The sequence below is a fragment of the Pristis pectinata genome, chromosome 17, assembly GCF_009764475.1.
Source record: "Pristis pectinata isolate sPriPec2 chromosome 17, sPriPec2.1.pri, whole genome shotgun sequence".
In the NCBI taxonomy this organism is placed as follows: Eukaryota; Metazoa; Chordata; class Chondrichthyes; order Rhinopristiformes; family Pristidae; genus Pristis; species Pristis pectinata.
The window spans coordinates 43,247,995-43,265,447 of NC_067421.1; the positions used below are offsets into that span (position 1 = coordinate 43,247,995).

Here is a 17,453-nt window from a genome sequence, read left to right on the forward strand (position 1 = left end):
CATTCCATGGGTTTGCTGCCTGTGTCCAGGGGTTGGGGTGGTAGTCCCTGCTGCATTTCCGTGACACCGGGTGCAGCCATTACTGATGCCGTGACCTTCTCTTGCAGCACATGAGAGAAGCTGCTGTCCGGAGTCAACGGTTGGAGCTGGAGTATGTGGAGGCCTTGGGGATCCTCAGCACCAAGCAGCAGGAGATCCGAGTCCTGCAGAAGGTGAGGGGCAACACTCAGCAGCTCAGCACCCATGGGTGCTTCTCCCAGGTGTGGGCCCCCTCCTCAGGGGGATGAGGAGACACAGCGGCTCAGCCAACCGGTTCTGGACAAATACCAGCGATACCCCACATGACAAGGGGCCACAGCCGCCCCTCACCCCTCCCCGTCGCTGTAACCCCCTCCGGCCCCTACATCCCTCACCGTCTCTGTAACCCCCTCCAGCCCCTCCCTCTGTAACACCTCCGGCCCCTACACGTCTCCCTCTGAAACCCCCTTGGCCCCTACACCTTTCTCTCTGTAACCCCTCCGGCCCCTACACCTCTCCCTCTGCAACCTCTCCGGCCCCTACAACCTCCCTATTTTCATCTATCTCCAAAACCTCAAGATGTCCCCACTCCTACAATCCCCGCCCTTTGATCATTCCCGATTCCCACCCTCTCTGGGGCCATGCCTCCAATGCTGGCCCTGAGCTCCAGAATTGCCCCCCAGACAACCTCTCCTCTCTCTGCCACGTCAATTCCCCTCAATCCCTCCTGCCCCAGCAGTGGGCCTGCCACACTCCCTCCTGCCCCAGCAGTGGGCCTGCCACACTCCCTCCTGCCCCAGCAGCGGGCCTGCCACACTCCCTCCTGCCCCGCGGTAGCTGGCCCACGGCACAAGATGCCGCCGTCCATGCTGTTACTTTCGGCGACTGCTTCCTGCGGGATCCCTTCCCGCGTTCCTGGATGCGACCTCTGCAGAGGCCAGTGGTCAGGCCAGTCCCCTCGCCACCTCTCCCTGATCCGCTGGGACTCGCTCTATCACTCAGCCCTCTCCCGACCAGCAATCTATGGGAGTCTCTGGAGTACAGAGATGTGATGGGGGGGTGGGGGCGCGGGGTGTGGCCTCCTGCAGTGAGACGGCTGGCAGTGAGACGGCCCTGCTGTAACGCACGGGTTACCTCAACGCTAACACCTCCTCAAATGCTGTTTTTTCACCTGTTCTGCTTCAGGCTCAGATAGAAGTGAAGAGGGAGCATGAGGGAGCTGTCCAGCTGCTAGAGGTGAGTGAATGAGAGCCAGGCCATCGCTGGCGGCAGGTGTCTGCGCATTTTTGTTGCGAGGTTCTGTACCCAAGCTCACAGCTGCACAGTTCCTGCTGAGTGTGTCACTGTGTCTGCCACCTGTCTTGGCACGGTGTTGGTCTCGCAATCAGTGAACAAACAGTTAGTTTATTGCTGCCCAGCCCCAGATCCAGAACTCACCCCCCCACCCCAGATCCTCCCCTATGTGGGACTCCCACCACACACAACACATTGTTCTATTTACAGCAGCTCTCTTCTGTTTCACATTTCCAGTATCTGCAGTGTTTTGTTCCTCTGGGATCTCTCCCCTGCCTTGTTCATTCCCGTCCCTCCACTATTGCTCGGGTCCTGAGCTCAGGAATTCCCTCTTCCATCCCTCTCCTCCTTTCAGACGTTCCCTAAACCCGTCCGTCTCTGACTCTGGGCTTGTCCCTCACCTGAGCCCAGTACGAGGTTGGTCTCCACGGTTGCTGCTGTGAATACTCTGGGCTGTCTTCCTGAGTTAGAGGCCCCGGGGTAAACGCTGGCACCACCCTCCCCATCAGTGAATTTTGGAAGCTTGGTACAGAGGTCACTGCAGCCTCCGCGGGCTGGGCAATGGTGCCAGCGGGCACAGAGCAGGGCTACCTCTGGGCCTCCATGGTTTAACTGTCACCCAAAGTGCATGGATGGAGCGGGTCAGTCTGCGTGGTTCCCCCGAGCGTTCGCCCCCTGACGGGACGCTCTGCGGGGAGGTGCAATGCAGAGGGTAGCAGGAGGGGTGAGCTGCCACTGATGGGATCTGATCGGATGCCGAGATCTTCCCCTGCCTGATCTACCTTTCTGTTCACTTCATTAGAAAGTCCACAAGGGAGGAGAGTGAGGTCGGACCCAATCCCATCCCATCAGTGTCCCACCAGGATGGTCAGGTAAAGACCCAGACACACCCGCTCCATGCACTCGGCACAGCGGTCCAGGGCATGACCAGGACTGGACACTAGAGCAAGGGCTGGGCACCAGGGTGGGGGTGAATGATGGGGAGGGGGGTGGGTTTTGGAGCTGGGAGTGAGCGATGAGGCCGGATGTGGAGAAGGCTAAGATGCATTGGATCCACGGTGACTTGGTAGATTGGATTTGCAATTGGTCTGTCTGTGGAAGTCAGAGGGGAGTGGTGGAGGGGTGTCATTCTGTGACCGGTGGTGTTCCGCAGGGATCGGTGCTGGGACCCCTGCTCTTTGTGATGTATATAAATGTGCTGGATGAAAACATGGATGGGTGGGTTGGTAAGTTTGCAGAAGACACAAAAGATTGGTGGTGTTGTGGACAGTGTAGAAGGTTGCCAAAGGATACAGCGGGATATGGATCAGTTGCAGATATGGGCAGAGAAATGGCAGGTGGAGTTTAGTCTGGCCAAGTGTGAGGTGTCGCACTATGAAAAATCAAGTGTGTACAGTAAATGGCAGGATCCTTAACAGTTTTGATGTACAGAGGGATCTTGTGGTCCAAGTCCACAGCTCCCTGAAAGTGGCCGCACAAGTAGATAGGGCAGTAAAGAAGGTGCACGGCGCGCTCGGCCTCACCGGTCGGGGCGTTCAGTACAATAGTCAGGAAGTCACGCTGCAGCTGTATAGAACTTCAGTGAGGCCGCACTTGGAGTGTTGTGTGCAGTTCTGGTCGCCTCATTACAGGAAAGGTGTGGGGGCTTTGGAGAGGGTGCAGGAGAGGTTCACCAGGACGCTGCCTGGATTAGAGGGCATGAGCTATAAGGAGAGGTCGGACAAACTCGGGTTGTTTTCTCTGGAGACCTGATAGAGGTTTATAAAATTATGAGAGGCAGAGACAGGGTAGACAGCCAGAGTCTGTTTCCCAGGGTGGAAATGTCAAATACTAGAGGACATGCATTTAAGGTGTGAGGGGGAAAGTGGTGGGTGCCTGGAACGGGCTGCCAGGGGTGGGGGTGGAGGCAGATATGAACATGGCGTTAGAAAGGCATTTAGACAGACGTGAATGTGCAGGGAGTGGAGGGACATGGGTCATGTGGACATAGATAGGTTTAGTTTAATTCATAGCATGTTCGGCACAGACATGGTGGGCTGAAGGGCCTGTTCCTGTGCTGGACTGTTCTGTGTTCCATGAGAGTGAACGTGTGTGGATGTGAACGATGTGGGCAAGTGTGAGCAGGTGTGAACAATGCGGATGGGTGTGAGCAATGCGGATGGGTGTGAGCAGGAGTGAATGATGTGCACTGGTGTGAGTGGGTGTGAATGATGCAGTCGGGTGTGAGCGGGGTGAACGGTGCGGATGGATGTGAGCGGGAGTGAACGATGTGCATAGGTGTGAGCGGGAGTGAACGGCGTAGACAGGCGTAAGCGGGTGTGAACGGCGCGGACGGGCGTGAGCGGGTGTGAACGCTGTGGATGGGCGTGAGCGGGTGTGAACGGCGCGGACGGGCGTGAACGGCGCAGATGGGTGTGAACGATGCGGACGGGCGTGAACGGCGCAGACAGGCGTGAGCGGGTGTGAACAATGTGGACGTTTGTTAGCGCGGGTGAACGATGTGCACAGGTGTGAGCGGGTGTGAACGACGCAGACTTAGACCCCTGTAGGCCGGTGTGTCCCCCGTAGCTGAGTGTACGTAGTTGTGCACAGGTCTGTGTGTTCCAGAGCATGCCCCATGTGTTTGCCGGCAGGTGTAGCAAGTGGTGAGGAAGGGCATCAGCGAGCGGATTTGATTGCACGAGGGCAGAGTTTCGAGATGGGGGTGTCTTGTTATATCTGTACAGGGTTGGTGAGGCCACACCTGACGTAGCACACACAGTTCTGGGGTGCCCTAACCGAGGAAAAGATGTGGAATTAATGCAGGGAAATGGGAGGAATATAGAAAGGTGGTCAGAATAGACCTGCTGGGCCGAAGGGCCTGTGTCTGTGCTGTACAAGTCGATGATATGATGCATAGCATTAGAGACGGTCCAAAGGACGTTCATAGAGTTATACAGCACGGAAACAGGCCCTTCGGCCCAACTCGTCCATGCCAACCTGAGCCGGTCCCATTTGCCTGCGTTTGGCCCGTATCCCTCTGAACCTTTCCCATCCATGTACCTGACATTGTACCCCCCTCTACAGCTCCCCCCGGCAGCTCGTTCCACACACCCACCACCCTGTGTGTGGAAAAATGTGCTCCTCAGGTCCTCTTTAAATTGTTCCCCACCCCCATCCCTTAAACCTGTGCCCTCCAGTTTTAGACTCCCCCACCCTGGGGAAAGTCTGTGACCGTCCTCCTTATCTGTGACCCTCTTGATTTTATAAATCTCCATACTTACCGTCACCAGTACTGGGGAAAAGCCTTAGTGTGAGGACAGGAATATCACTGACCCGCAGTCCCCCCACCCCCGCGGTCCCCGCCCCATGGTCCCACCTCCCCACAGTGTCACAACCGATGGCACTGCCAAAGCCTGCAACAGGGAGCGTGTCAGACTGAGCACCAGCTGGGGGTGTGGGTGGGTGTAGGGGGTGTGGGGTGGGGGGGGGAGGTCTTGGGGGGGTGGTTAATGCTGGGGAGAGGTCAGGCCCACCCCCAGACCCCAGCCCGTGACCAGGACACTGCCCCACTGCTCCTCTGTACCTGCCCCGGGGCCCGGTTTGGTCTCCCCCGTGGCCAGAGTGTGGGGAGCGATGGGTTCCAGTGGGTGAGACCACCCTTGCTCTGATGAGTGACCACTGTTGGTCCTGAGCTCAGGACCTGTCCTGCTGCCGGCCGTGGTCACATCCCGCCCCCGGATCCACCCTTGTCCCTGTGAATTGTCCCGGACACAGTGTCTGTCCTCACCGCCTAGAACCATTGGGATCCCCCCCTCGCCAGAAACCAGGGCAGCCTATCCCAGCATGAAGATTACGTACCATATCTCAGTCCCCTCCCCTCCCCCCATCTCCCTTCCCCTCACACACCCCCTCCCCTCCCCTCTGCTCTCCTCCCCCTGCACCCACCCTGCTCTACACACTTCTGCACCATACCGTCCGCCCTCCCTCCTCCCCACGAGAGGCAGGGGCTGCTGTTCTTTGACCCAATGCCCGAGCTGCGAAGGGGTAAATCCTTGCCCCTCTGTGAGACTGGGTGCTCGGTGCCCCCCGGACTGAGACGGGTGAAGGATTGGAGCAGCTTCAGGTTTTGATCGGGGCTGATGGAACAGAACAATGTGATCGGCCCGATATTCCCCGGCGTATTTGACAATTGCAGTGTCAGCTGTGGGAAATTACTTGTGTGCTGTTTTTGCATGGTTTCTGATCGCTGTGCAGAGTATGAGCAAACACCAAGCTGCCGCTAATTATATTCCACTTCCTGTGTATAATTAGTGGGCTGTAATTAGATGGTTGTTCATTTATGAATAAACCCCGTGGGATCTCTCACTGCCCAGCCTCTGCAGCTCACTTGTTAGTCCCCGGTGCCTGTGTGTGTGGAGATCTTTGTGCTGATTGATGTACGACCCACCCCACTGCTGATCTCTCTCTGCCTGCTCTGGGGCGGATGCTGAAAGCAAACTCTGGGTGCCTTTACCCCAGACGTTGGGCCTGACCCAGGATGGGAGAGGTGGGAGGACTGGAGAAGGTAGATGTTTCCATAGAGTGACCAGGACCAGGGAACACCGGTGTAAGGCAATCACTGATACATTCATTATCCTGGGGGTCACCACTGACCACAATCCCAACCTGACTGAACCGTGGCTACAAGGGCAGGGCGGAGGCTGGGGATCCTGTGGTGAGTGACTGACCTCAGACTGGTCCACCATCCACAGGGCACAAGTCAGGAGTGTGATGAAACACTCTCCACTTGCCTGGTAGAGTGGAGACCACCAACTCTCACATTACAAAGCAGCCCACTCAACCGCCTCCCCGCCCACCCCCCTACCCACTCCCTCCCTCCCTCCACCACCGACACACAGTGCCTGCAGTGTGCACCATCTACAAAACACACTGCAGTTACTCACCCAGGCTACTCTGACAACCCCTCCCAAACCCACCACCTCTGCCCCCAAGAGAGGCGAGGGCAGCAGGTGCAGGGGAACACCACCACCTGCAGATCCCCCCCCCCCCCCAAGTCACACACCGTCCTGAGTTGGAATATCGCTGTTCCTTCACTGTCTCTGGGTCTGAACCCTGGAGCTCCCTCCCCACCAGCACCATGGGAGCTCCTTCACCAGAGGGGCTGCAGAGGTCCGAGATGCTGGTCTGTAACCCCTGCCCTTGCCCAGGCCCCAGGAACCAACAGGCAGGAAAGGAGTAGGGAGCGAGTGCGGACCCTGCTCCCAGGGGCCGTGGCTGAGGCAGGGGCTTTAAAGGGATCAGCATTCTTTGACAGAGGGGACAGAAGGAAGTGCTGAGGAGGTGAGCAGGGGTAGGCGCAGGCTCACGGCTGGGCTGAATGGCCTCCCTCTGTGCCACTCATTGTTGATAAGAAATGGGTAGATTTTCAGCTGATGGGCAAGCCTGGGGAGAGGGGCGTAGGGCCAGACCGGGCCTGGGGAGAGGGGCGTAGGGCCAGACCGGGCCTGGGGAGAGGGGCGTAGGGCCAGACCGGGCCTGGGGAGAGGGGCGTAGGGCCAGACCGGGCCTGGGGAGAGGGGCGTAGGGCCAGACCGGGCCTGGGGAGAGGGGTATAGGGCCAGACCGGGCCTGGGGAGAGGGGCGTAGGGCCAGACCGGGCCTGGGGAGAGGGGCGTAGGGCCAGACCGGGCCTGGGGAGAGGGGCGTAGGGCCAGACCGGGCCTGGGGAGAGGGGCGTAGGGCCAGACCGGGCCTGGGGAGAGGGGCGTAGGGCCAGACCGGGCCTGGGGAGAGGGGCGTAGGGCCAGACCGGGCCTGGGGAGAGGGGCGTAGGGCCAGACCGGGCCTGGCGAGAGGGGCGTAGGGCCAGACCGGGCCTGGGGAGAGGGGCGTAGGGCCAGACCGGGCCTGGGGAGAGGGGCGTAGGGCCAGACCGGGCCTGGGGAGAGGGGCGTAGGGCCAGACCGGGCCTGGGGAGAGGGGCGTAGGGCCAGACCGGGCCTGGGGAGAGGGGCGTAGGGCCAGACCGGGCCTGGGGAGAGGGGGCGTAGGGCCAGACCGGGCCTGGGGAGAGGGGCGTAGGGCCAGACCGGGCCTGGGGAGAGGGGCGTAGGGCCAGACCGGGCCTGGGGAGAGGGGCGTAGGGCCAGACCGGGCCTGGGGAGAGGGGCGTAGGGCCAGACCGGGCCTGGGGAGAGGGGCGTAGGGCCAGACCGGGCCTGGGGAGAGGGGCGTAGGGCCAGACCGGGCCTGGCGAGAGGGGCGTAGGGCCAGACCGCGCCTGGGGAGAGGGGCGTAGGGCCAGACCGGGCCTGGGGAGAGGGGCGTAGGGCCAGACCGGGCCTGGGGAGAGGGGCGTAGGGCCAGACCTGGCCTGGGGAGAGGGGCGTAGGGCCAGACCGGGCCTGGGGAGAGGGGCGTAGGGCCAGACCGGGCCTGGGGAGAGGGGCGTAGGGCCAGACCGCCCCTGGGGAGAGGGGCGTAGGGCCAGACCGGGCCTGGGGAGAGGGGCGTAGGGCCAGACCGGGCCTGGGGAGAGGGGCGTAGGGCCAGACCGGGCCTGGGGAGAGGGGCGTAGGGCCAGACCGGGCCTGGGGAGAGGGGCGTAGGGCCAGACCGCGCCTGGGGAGAGGGGCGTAGGGCCAGACCGCGCCTGGGGAGAGGGGCGTAGGGCCAGACCGCGCCTGGGGAGAGGGGCGTAGGGCCAGACCGCGCCTGGGGAGAGGGGCGTAGGGCCAGACCGCGCCTGGGGAGAGGGGCGTAGGGCCAGACCGCGCCTGGGGAGAGGGGCGTAGGGCCAGACCGCGCCTCGGGAGAGGGGCGTAGGGCCAGACCGCGCCTCGGGAGAGGGGCGTAGGGCCAGACCGCGCCTGGGGAGAGGGGCGTAGGGCCGGACCTGGCCTGGGGAGGGGGGCGTAGGGCCGGACCGCGCCTCGGGAGGGGGGCGTAGGGCCGGACCGCGCCTCGGGAGAGCGGCGTAGGGCCGGACCGCGCCTCGGGAGAGGGGCGTAGGGCCGGATCGGGCCTGGGGAGAGGGGCGTAGGGCCGGACCGAGCCTGGGGAGAGGGGCGTAGGGCCGGACCGAGCCTGGGGAGAGGGGCGTAGGGCCGGACCGAGCCTGGGGAGAGGGGCGTAGGGCCGGACCGCGCCTCGGGAGAGGGGCGTAGGGCCGGACCGCGCCTCGGGAGAGGGGCGTAGGGCCAGACCGCGCCTCGGGAGAGGGGTGTAGGGCCAGACCGCGCCTCGGGAGAGGGGTGGGGGAGGCGAGTATCAGAGACACGGAGGTCTGGTGGGGGGTGGGCTTCTCGGAACAGTGACGTGGAGCATGAGGAAATGTACCCGCCGGGTGTGGTCATGTGTGTAAATGTCGTGTCCTGATGTTTCCTTACTGCTTTGCACCTTATCCAGAACACATTGGACAGCATGCAGGTACCCAGGCATACTCGGGATGTGTTAGCTAGATTGCTCTTGCTCTGAGGTGTGCTGTGTGTGTTAGACTGGTCTCTGCACAGACCCTGCTCTGCTCCTTTGCAAGTTTTGCACTCAAGCACATTGGCAAAGTCCAACATCGATGGGAAAGTCCCGTGGGATTGGTGCCTGTGCACTGCCGACAACTCCAGGGTGGGAAGTGACCATCAGAAGGAACCCGTTCTGCAAACCACCCCGTCCGATGACCCTTGGCGGTTACAGATGGACGGTGGGCTCCACATCTGCCTGACTTCCAAACATCTGTTTGCAGTGCACAGAAACTTGCAAAGAGAAAAATGCAGAGCTGACATCCCTGGCGACGGGCAATGGGCTGGCAACAATTGCGATGACTGGTTACTTCCCTCTGGTGCCTTGGGATTGTTCCTCTGCTGACTGTCACCAGCCGCTGTCCCTTCAGGGATTTGGGAAATGCACTGGCCTTTAGCTGTTCTGATTGCTGCCTGCGTTTTCACATCGCAGTGGGAGGTGTGCACCTCTCCAGTTGGCTGTGGGAGATCTGCAGGTCCAACAAACCCTAATTTCCTGATGAGGATGGCTGTCGGCAGGCCGATTTGGAATTTTCGGCAACGTCTGCCTTCCCACTGCAGTGTGTCCAGCCAGCTCACACTGGCCGCTCACAGCTGGACCTGGTCCATCACACTGCCAGTGACGGGGTAAGATGGTGACCCTCCGTTCACTCACTGCACACACACGCCCACGGTGGTTGGATCTTCCTGGAGCTTTTATTGCCGAAAGCCTCCCCCACACTCCTGCCATCGGTCACCCTTCTTGTCTATCCTCAAGCACGCCATTGCACAAATTAATTAGGCCACTCGGCCCCTCAAACCTGTTCCACCAATCAGTAGGACCAGGACTGGCCACCTCTCCATTCCCACATACCCATGGTAACCTTTCACCCCTTCCGCCTGATGACAGACTGTCCGCTCGGAGCACTGATCCAGCTGTGTCCAGTGCACCAAACCCCGAGATTTCCCACTGCTGAGTAGTTTCCAGCTGTTTCAAAGGGTCCAGTCAATGAATTCCACATCACGGAATCCCTGGAGACAGGTTCCATCCGGAGCAGAGGGGTGTGTATACACCTCTTGTGTAATGCACCATCTTTGCTGCCACACGTAGCCCTCGGACAGGGATTAGAGCAGCTCTAGAGTCACAGAGTCCTACAGCACAGAACAGGCCTTTGGCCCAACTCGTCCATGCTGACCAAGATGCCCATCCATGCCAATCCCATTTCCCTCTAAACCTTTCCTATCTGTGTACCTGTCCAGCTGTCTTTTACATGTTGTAACTGTACCCACCTCTACAGCTTCCCCTGGCAGCTCGTTCCACATTCCCACCACCTTCTGTTTGGAAAACTTGCCCCTCAGGTCCCCTCTCACCTTAAACCTGTGCCCTCCGGTTTTAAACTTCCCTACTCTGGGGAAAAAACTGTGACTGTCCACCTTATCTATGCCACTTTATAAACCTCTGTAAGGTCACCCCTCAGCCTCATTCCCTCCCGACAGAACAACCCCAGTCTGTCCGGTCTCTCTGTGTACCTGATACCCCCACCCCACCCCCCCCCAGTCCCAGCCCTACCCTGACCCTGTCACCCCAACATCCCCCTGTACACCGACACTCACTCCCCAACGTCCCCCTGTACACCGACACTCACACCCCAAGGTCCCCCTGTACACCGACACTCACACCCCAAGGTCCCCCTGTACTCCGACACTCACTCCCCAAGGTCCCCCTGTACACCGACACTCACACCCCAAGGTCCCCCTGTACTCCGACACTAACTCCCCAAGGTCCCCCTGTACACCGACACTCACACCCCCAGGTCCCCCTGTACACCGACACTCACACCCCCAGGTCCCCCTGTACACCGACACTCACACCCCCAGGTCCCCCTGTACACCGACACTCACTCCCCAAGGTCCCCCTGTACACCGACACTCACTCCCCAAGGTCCCCCTGTACACCGACACTCACACCCCAAGGTCCCCCTGTACACCGACACTCACTCCCCAAGGTCCCCCTGTACTCCAACACTCACTCCCCAAGGTCCCCCTGTACACCGACACTCACACCCCCAGGTCCCCCTGTACAGCGACACAAGATCCCTGCTGTTAAGTACAGACAGAGTGAGCAGGCACCAGAGAGAGAGGAAGGATCAGTCTCCAGCCATTGGTTGTTCCAAACCCAGCGCCGAGACTGGCTGCTGGGAGCCGCTCTCACCGTGTAACGTGGCACTGGTCGTTGTGGATAAAGCAGGTCTGTCAGCCCTGGGTCTGGGCGCTGACCTTCGTCTGTTCCTCACTGACTGAACCTCCTCATTCCTCTGACAGGCCTGATTCCTTGTACCCACCCCTCCCTCCTCTGGATACCCCTCCTTCCTCACAGAGTCCCTCCCTCCTCACCTACCCCCTCCTTCCTCTCCCCTCTGTACACCCCCTCCTTCCTCACCAACCCCCTCCTCTTACCCCACCCGTTGCCTCCCCCTGTACCCGTCTGTGGGGGTAACCGTGCTGGAGTGGGGTGGAGCAGCGACCCACTGCCCAGTGCTGGGGTTGTAGGGTCCCAGCACCCCTGCTCCAGGACTGGGGGTGGGTGAGGTGGTCGATACTGGTGGAGGGGCTGAGGCGTGGACTTGCATCTGCCTGTGTATGTGTGTCCTGAGTGGGTGTGAATAGTACTAAGGGCCACAAGTACCGAGGGCTGTTTGTGTGCAGTACTGAAGGCCATGTGTATATGCGGTACCAAGGGCTGTGTGTATGCACAGTACCGAGGGCTGTGTGTATACATGGTACCAAGGGCCATGTGCGCGTGGTACCGAGGGTCATGTGTATACGCGGTACTGAGGGCCATGTGTGTGCGGTACCGAGGGACGTGTGCGCACAGTAGTGAGGGCTATGTGTATACACAGTACTGAGGGCCCTGTGTGCTGTACAGAGGGCCACAGGTGTGTGCAGTGCCGATGGCTGTGTGCACACGGTACCGAGGGCTGTGCACTGCAGTGCCAATGTCTGCGTGTACACGCTACTGAGGGCTGTACACTGCAGTGCCAATGGCAGTTGTGCACGCGGTACCGAGGGCTGTGTGCACGCGGTGCTGAGGGTTGTGTTCATCTCTCTGCAGGCCAAGGTGCGGGAGCTGGAGAAGCAATGTCAGGCGCAGAGCGAGCAGTTCCACCTCCTGTCCCAGGAGCTGCAGAGGTTCCGGCAGAGTGCTGGTAACATTGACCTGCTGAACAAACCCGGCTCCCCGTGGGATAGCAAGCCCCTGACTCAGCTGAAGAATGGAGTGTCCAGCCCCCTCCCCAAAGGTAGGAGCTCCTCACCTCCACCCCCCACCCCCCACCACCTCTCCCTGCCCAGGTCCATCCGCACTGCCCTCGCTCTCAGTGAGGGGCTGACACCACCCCCAGGGTGTGTGTACAGTCCGCTGTCTGCTTGTATCTCACCGGGGCTGCCCGAGGCGTGCCCATCGATCAGGCAGGGAAGATCCCACGGTGGGTGAGTAATCTCCTGGGTCTGAGGACAACTGGGGGGAGCACACAGATGATCGTGGGATCTTGCTGTGCACATATTGACTGCCACGTTTGTACCGTTTGATTAAAACATCTCAGATCCTGACGAGTTTCGACAGGGTGGATGTGGAGGGAATGTATCCTTTCCTGGGAGAATATGGAACATTTACCGTCACTTTCACTGGAGGTCACCAGTAGTCCCAGATGATTGGAGGGTGGCAAATGTTGTTCCTTTGTTTAAGAAAGGGAGTAGGGACAACCCTGGGAATTACAGACCAGTGAGTCTTACTTCAGTGGTGGGCAAATTACTGAAGAAGATTCTTAGAGACAGGATTTATGGGCATTTGGAGAAGCATAGGCTGATTAGCGACAGTCAGCATGACTTTGTGAGGGGCAGGTCGTGCCTCATGAGCCTGATTGAATTCTCTGAGGATGTGACAAAGCACATTGATGAAGGTAGAGCAGTGGATGTGGTGTACATGGATTTTAGTAAGGCGTTAGATAAGGTTCCTCATGGAAGGCTTATTCAGAAAGTCAGGAGGCATGGGATCCAGGGAAACTTGGCTGTGTGGATTCAGAATTGGCTCACCCACAGAAGACAGAGGGTGGTGGTAGATGGAGCGTATTCTGCCTGGAGATCAGTGACCAGTGGTGTTCCACAGGGATTTGTTCTGGGACCCCTGCTCTTTGTGATTTTTATAAATGATTTGAATGAGCATGTGGAAGGGTGAGTTAGTAAGTTTGCTGATGATACAAAGGTTGGTGGTGTTGTGGATTGTGTAGAAGGTTGCTGTTGATTACAACAGGATATTGATAGGATGCAGAGCTGGGCTGAGAAGTGGCAGATGGAGTTCAACCTGGATAAGTGTGAAGTGACACTTCGGGAGATCAAATTTGAAGGCAGAATACAAGGTTAATGGCAGGATTCTTAGCAGTGTGGAGGAACAGAGGGATCTTGGGGTTCACATCATGTATAAAAATAAAGGGTCTCCTGTTTTAGAAAATAGAAATCTTTTCTCTGACGTTTGTAAGTCTTTGGAAGCAGAGTCTTTCAGTATCTTTAAGGCAGGTCGATACTTGATAGGCAAGGGATGACAGAACTATGGCAGGTAGACACCAGTTCAGAGTTGAGGTTACAATCAGATCAGCCATGAATCTGTAGAACAGTCGGGATCCTTGGATCCCATTCCCATTATTCCCATTTTCCCATGATATCCCAGTATCCCCGTTACACCTAGATCCCATTATCCGTGCTCCTGTTTCCCAGGATGTTTGTCAGTTTAAACAGAGTTGACCAGCCGTCTTTGGGGAACCTCCCGGTTGTATCTGTTGGACTTTCCGGACATTCCTGCTGAAGTTCACAGTGTGTTCCTGGGTATTTGTGGTCTTCCAGACCACACCACGCTGGTCAGGATTCCCAGCGACTCGGAGGGGAATCTGCGGGTGGTGGGAGAGGTGGGGGTGAAGGGGCTGTGGGAGCAGCCTGGGTGGATGACCACAGTGCACTGTACGGACGGTGCACACTGCAGCCGCCGTGTGTCAGTGGTGGGGGGGAGGGGGTGGGGAGAGGGGGTGTTTGGGGGGTGAGGGGAGGATGGGGTGGGGGGAGGGGGTGTTTGGGGGGTGGGGGGAGGGGGTGTTTGGGGGGTGGGGGCGGATGGGGTGCCGATCGAGCAGGCTGCCGTGTCCTGGATGGTATTGAGCTTCTTGAGTTGTTGGAGCCACATTACCCAGGCCGGTGTGGGCTGGGCTGGAGAGTGTCTGGCAGGTAATGTTGCTGAATGTCACCCCCCTCCCCCTCCCCGCCCGTGCCCCCCTCCCTCCCCCAGTCCCCCTGTCTCCTCCCTCCCCGTCCCCCCTCCCTCCCCCTCCACCCGTCCCCTCCCTCCCTCCCTCTGCGTCCCCCTCCCCTCCCCCCTCCTCCGCCCGTCCCTTCCCCCCCTCCCCCCCTCCCCCCCACCCCGTCCCCTCTCCCCCGTCACTGGACTTCGGCTGGCTGTGGAGAAATCTCTCCCTCCCTCTCAAGGAAAGGGTCAGGGTCTTTGTCCCGGTCAGGAGACTGGGACGTTCCCAGCTGACAGACGGGTGGTGGGTTGGGAGACTGGGACATTCCCAGCATTCCCAGACGGGTGGTGGGTTGGGAGACTGGAATGTTCCCGGCTGACAGACGGGTGGTAGGTTGGTGAGGAAGGAGTGAGAACAACTGGGCGAGACTGAGGTGGGCATCACCTGACGCTCCGTGTGACCAGTGGTGTGGTCTGGAGACATGGAGAATGGGAGTGTTCCCAGCCGCGGTGTGGAATGGTTTGGGGAGGATGAGGCTGGAATGCCGTGGCGATGTACGTGAAGATGTTGGATCGGGATGTGGGGGTGAGGACAGATGGAGACCCTGGCCTCTGGTGGCTCTGAGAATCAACCTCTCTCTGCTCTCCCTTCAGGTCATGAAATCCCTTCTGCTCACCAACCAGTGATCTGCGAGTATATCAGACCCCTTCCGATGTCTGGTGTGAAGCCAGAGCTCCTCTCTGTCAGACCTACTCTCCTCCCTCTGTGTACAGCCAGCAGTACAGGCCAAGACCAGCTCTCCGAGGTCAGTCTACAGAACTGGGTCAAAGGGAGGGGATACACCAGGCACACCCTCTGTCCCACACTTTGGTTGGTTTAACATCTAATCCTCAGCCCCTTGTTGCCTGCCCATTGGATGTTGTGAATCGGGATCCTGCTATGCTTGCAGGTTCTTTGTTAGGTTAATCAGGGTAATGTCAACACCAACAGTTCCACTCTGATTTGCCCCTTGCCTCCCCAACCTCCATCACACACTGATTGGGTGAGGGGGATCGAGGGGGGTGGGATTAGTGCAGGAGGGTTGGGGGTGGTCATTGAATAGTGAACAGGCGCGAGGGGAAAGTTTCGATGTGTTGAGCAAGGCCTGCACTTTGAGAGATGTTTGGACCATGGGAATGCAGATCTTTCCCAGGCAGAGGGCAGTGGGGAATGGCTGGGAAGGGTTTAAGCTGCTGTGAAGTATCCCTGTCAAGGCCGGCAGGTAATTGTTGGTTTGCCGACCAAACCTTTCCTAATGACCACGGTCAGAATCCTTGCTGGGAATGACTGTGGGACCCTGGTGTGATGCCTCTGTGGTCAGATAGGCAGTCTCCGGCATGTAGTGGCCAGCTCCCAGCTCTGTGTATGGGCGTTATGGGGAGATCGGTGGCTGTGAGTTGCCCCGTTGTGATGCTGTGGTCAGAGTGTGACTGAGGCTGAGGGCGATGGGTCAAACCCCCCACTCCTGGGACGGGAGGGTGTAATCCGGACAGAAGTGTCCCATTGCAGAGTTCCCTGTGTGGATGTCCACAGCAGGTCAAGCAGCATCTGTGGGGAGAGGAACGGAGCTCAGGTTTCACATCGCTGACTCTCCACAACCCAGTGGTGAGTAAATGAACCCGTCCCGCGCTGCCCGTCCCTCTCTGCCCATCCCTCTCTGCCCGTCCCTCTCTGCCCGTCACCCACTGCCCGTCCTGCGCTGCCGGTCCCGCGCTGCCCGTCCCTCTCCGCCCGTCACCCACTGCCCGTCCTGCGCTGCCGGGTCTGCGTTGCCGGTCCCGCGCTGCCCATCCCTCTCTGCCCGTCACCCACTGCCCGTGCTGCGCTGCCGGTCCCGCACTGCCCATCCCTCTCTGCCCGTCACCCACTGCCCGTCCTGCGCTGCCGGTCCCGCACTGCCCATCCCTCTCTGCCCGTCACCCACTGCCCGTGCTGCGCTGCCGGTCCCGCACTGCCCATCCCTCTCTGCCCGTCACCCACTGCCTGTGCTGCGCTGCCGGTCCCGCACTGCCCATCCCTCTCTGCCCGTCACCCACTGCCCGTGCTGCGCTGCTGGTCCCGCGCTGCCCATCTCACGCTGCCGTCCAACGTCATTCGCCCCTCCTCCTGTAACCTGTTCCTGGCTCCAGGATCCCAGCTCCAGTTCTGGCGAAGTGAATGGCTCCACCATTGGCGGCCTGGGCCCCGAGCTCCAGAATTCCCTAAACCCTAAAATTCTCCCAGAGGGCGGTGATAGGTAGATGCGGGTAGGAGACAGTGATAAGCAGGGGCAGGGGCAGGGGGGAGAGCAGATCCACCGGGGAGTGGGTCAAAGGGAAGGAGAGAAAGGAACAAAGGTAGAAAAAAGATAGGCCAGGGAAGGGGAGAAGAGAAGAAGCGTTGGGGGGGGGTGGGGGGAAGTGGGGGGTTTACCTAAAGTGAGAGGATTCAATGTTCATGCCATTAGGCTGCAGGGTTCCAGGACGGAAAATGAGGAGCTGTTCCTCCAGTTTGCAGTTGGAATTTTCCTGGCAGTGGAGGGGGCCGAGGACTGACATATCAGTGACAGTGTGGGAGGGGGGAGTTGAAGTTACCGGCAATGGGGAGATGCAGGTCGCGGTTACGGATGGAGCTGTGGAACAGTCACCTAGTCTGCGTTTGGTCTCACCAATGTAGAGGAGGCCACACTTGGAGCACTGAATGCAGTAGATGATATTAAGGGAGGTGCAGGTAAATTTCTGTCTCACCTGAAAGGACTGTCTGGGTCCCTGGATGGAGGTGGTGTAGTGGCAGGTGGAAAGTTCCCGGGGTGGGAGCAGGATTGGGGGGGAGGGTGGTGGGGGGTTAGGGGGTTAGTGAACTAGGGAGTTGCAGAGAGAGCGGTCCCTGCGAAAGGCAGAAAGGGGCGGGGAGGGGACGATATGCTTGGGGGGGGGGTCCCGTTGCAGATGGCGGAAGTGGCGGGGAATGATGTGTTGGATATGTGGGCTGGTGGGATGAAATGTGAGGACGAGGGGGACCCTATTCCTGTCGGGTCTGGGAGGGGTGGGGGTGAGAGCAGAGCTGAGGGAGATGGCGGAGATATGGGTGGGAGTCCTCTCAACCGCAGGATGTCCTGGTGAAACTAAAACCTGAAAAATCCCAAGGATCTTGTGATCTACATCCCAGAGTTTGGAGTGAGGAGGCTGTGGAGACATTGGATGCTTCCAAAGCTCTCCCAATTCTAGAATTGTTCCTCTTTCTGGAAGTATGGATTGGAAGGTTACAAGTGTGACCTCGCTATTTAAGAAAGAGGGAGAGAGTAAGACAGAATTACTGACCTGTCGGTCTATTGGGAAATGTGACCCGTAGGATCGATGGG

General features: G+C 59.3%; 1 protein-coding gene across 1 annotated transcript in view; it reads left to right on the forward strand.

Moving 5' to 3' along the window:
• The window catches only part of rimbp2b (RIMS binding protein 2b), a 100,313-nt gene that overhangs the window by 55,042 nt on the left and 27,818 nt on the right, over positions 1-17,453 (forward strand). The window contains 4 exon segments of the mRNA XM_052031816.1: positions 108-212; positions 1,204-1,254; positions 11,899-12,085; positions 14,728-14,879. Of these exon segments, the coding sequence (XP_051887776.1) occupies positions 111-212; positions 1,204-1,254; positions 11,899-12,085; positions 14,728-14,879 (492 nt within the window). The 5' untranslated portion in view covers positions 108-110.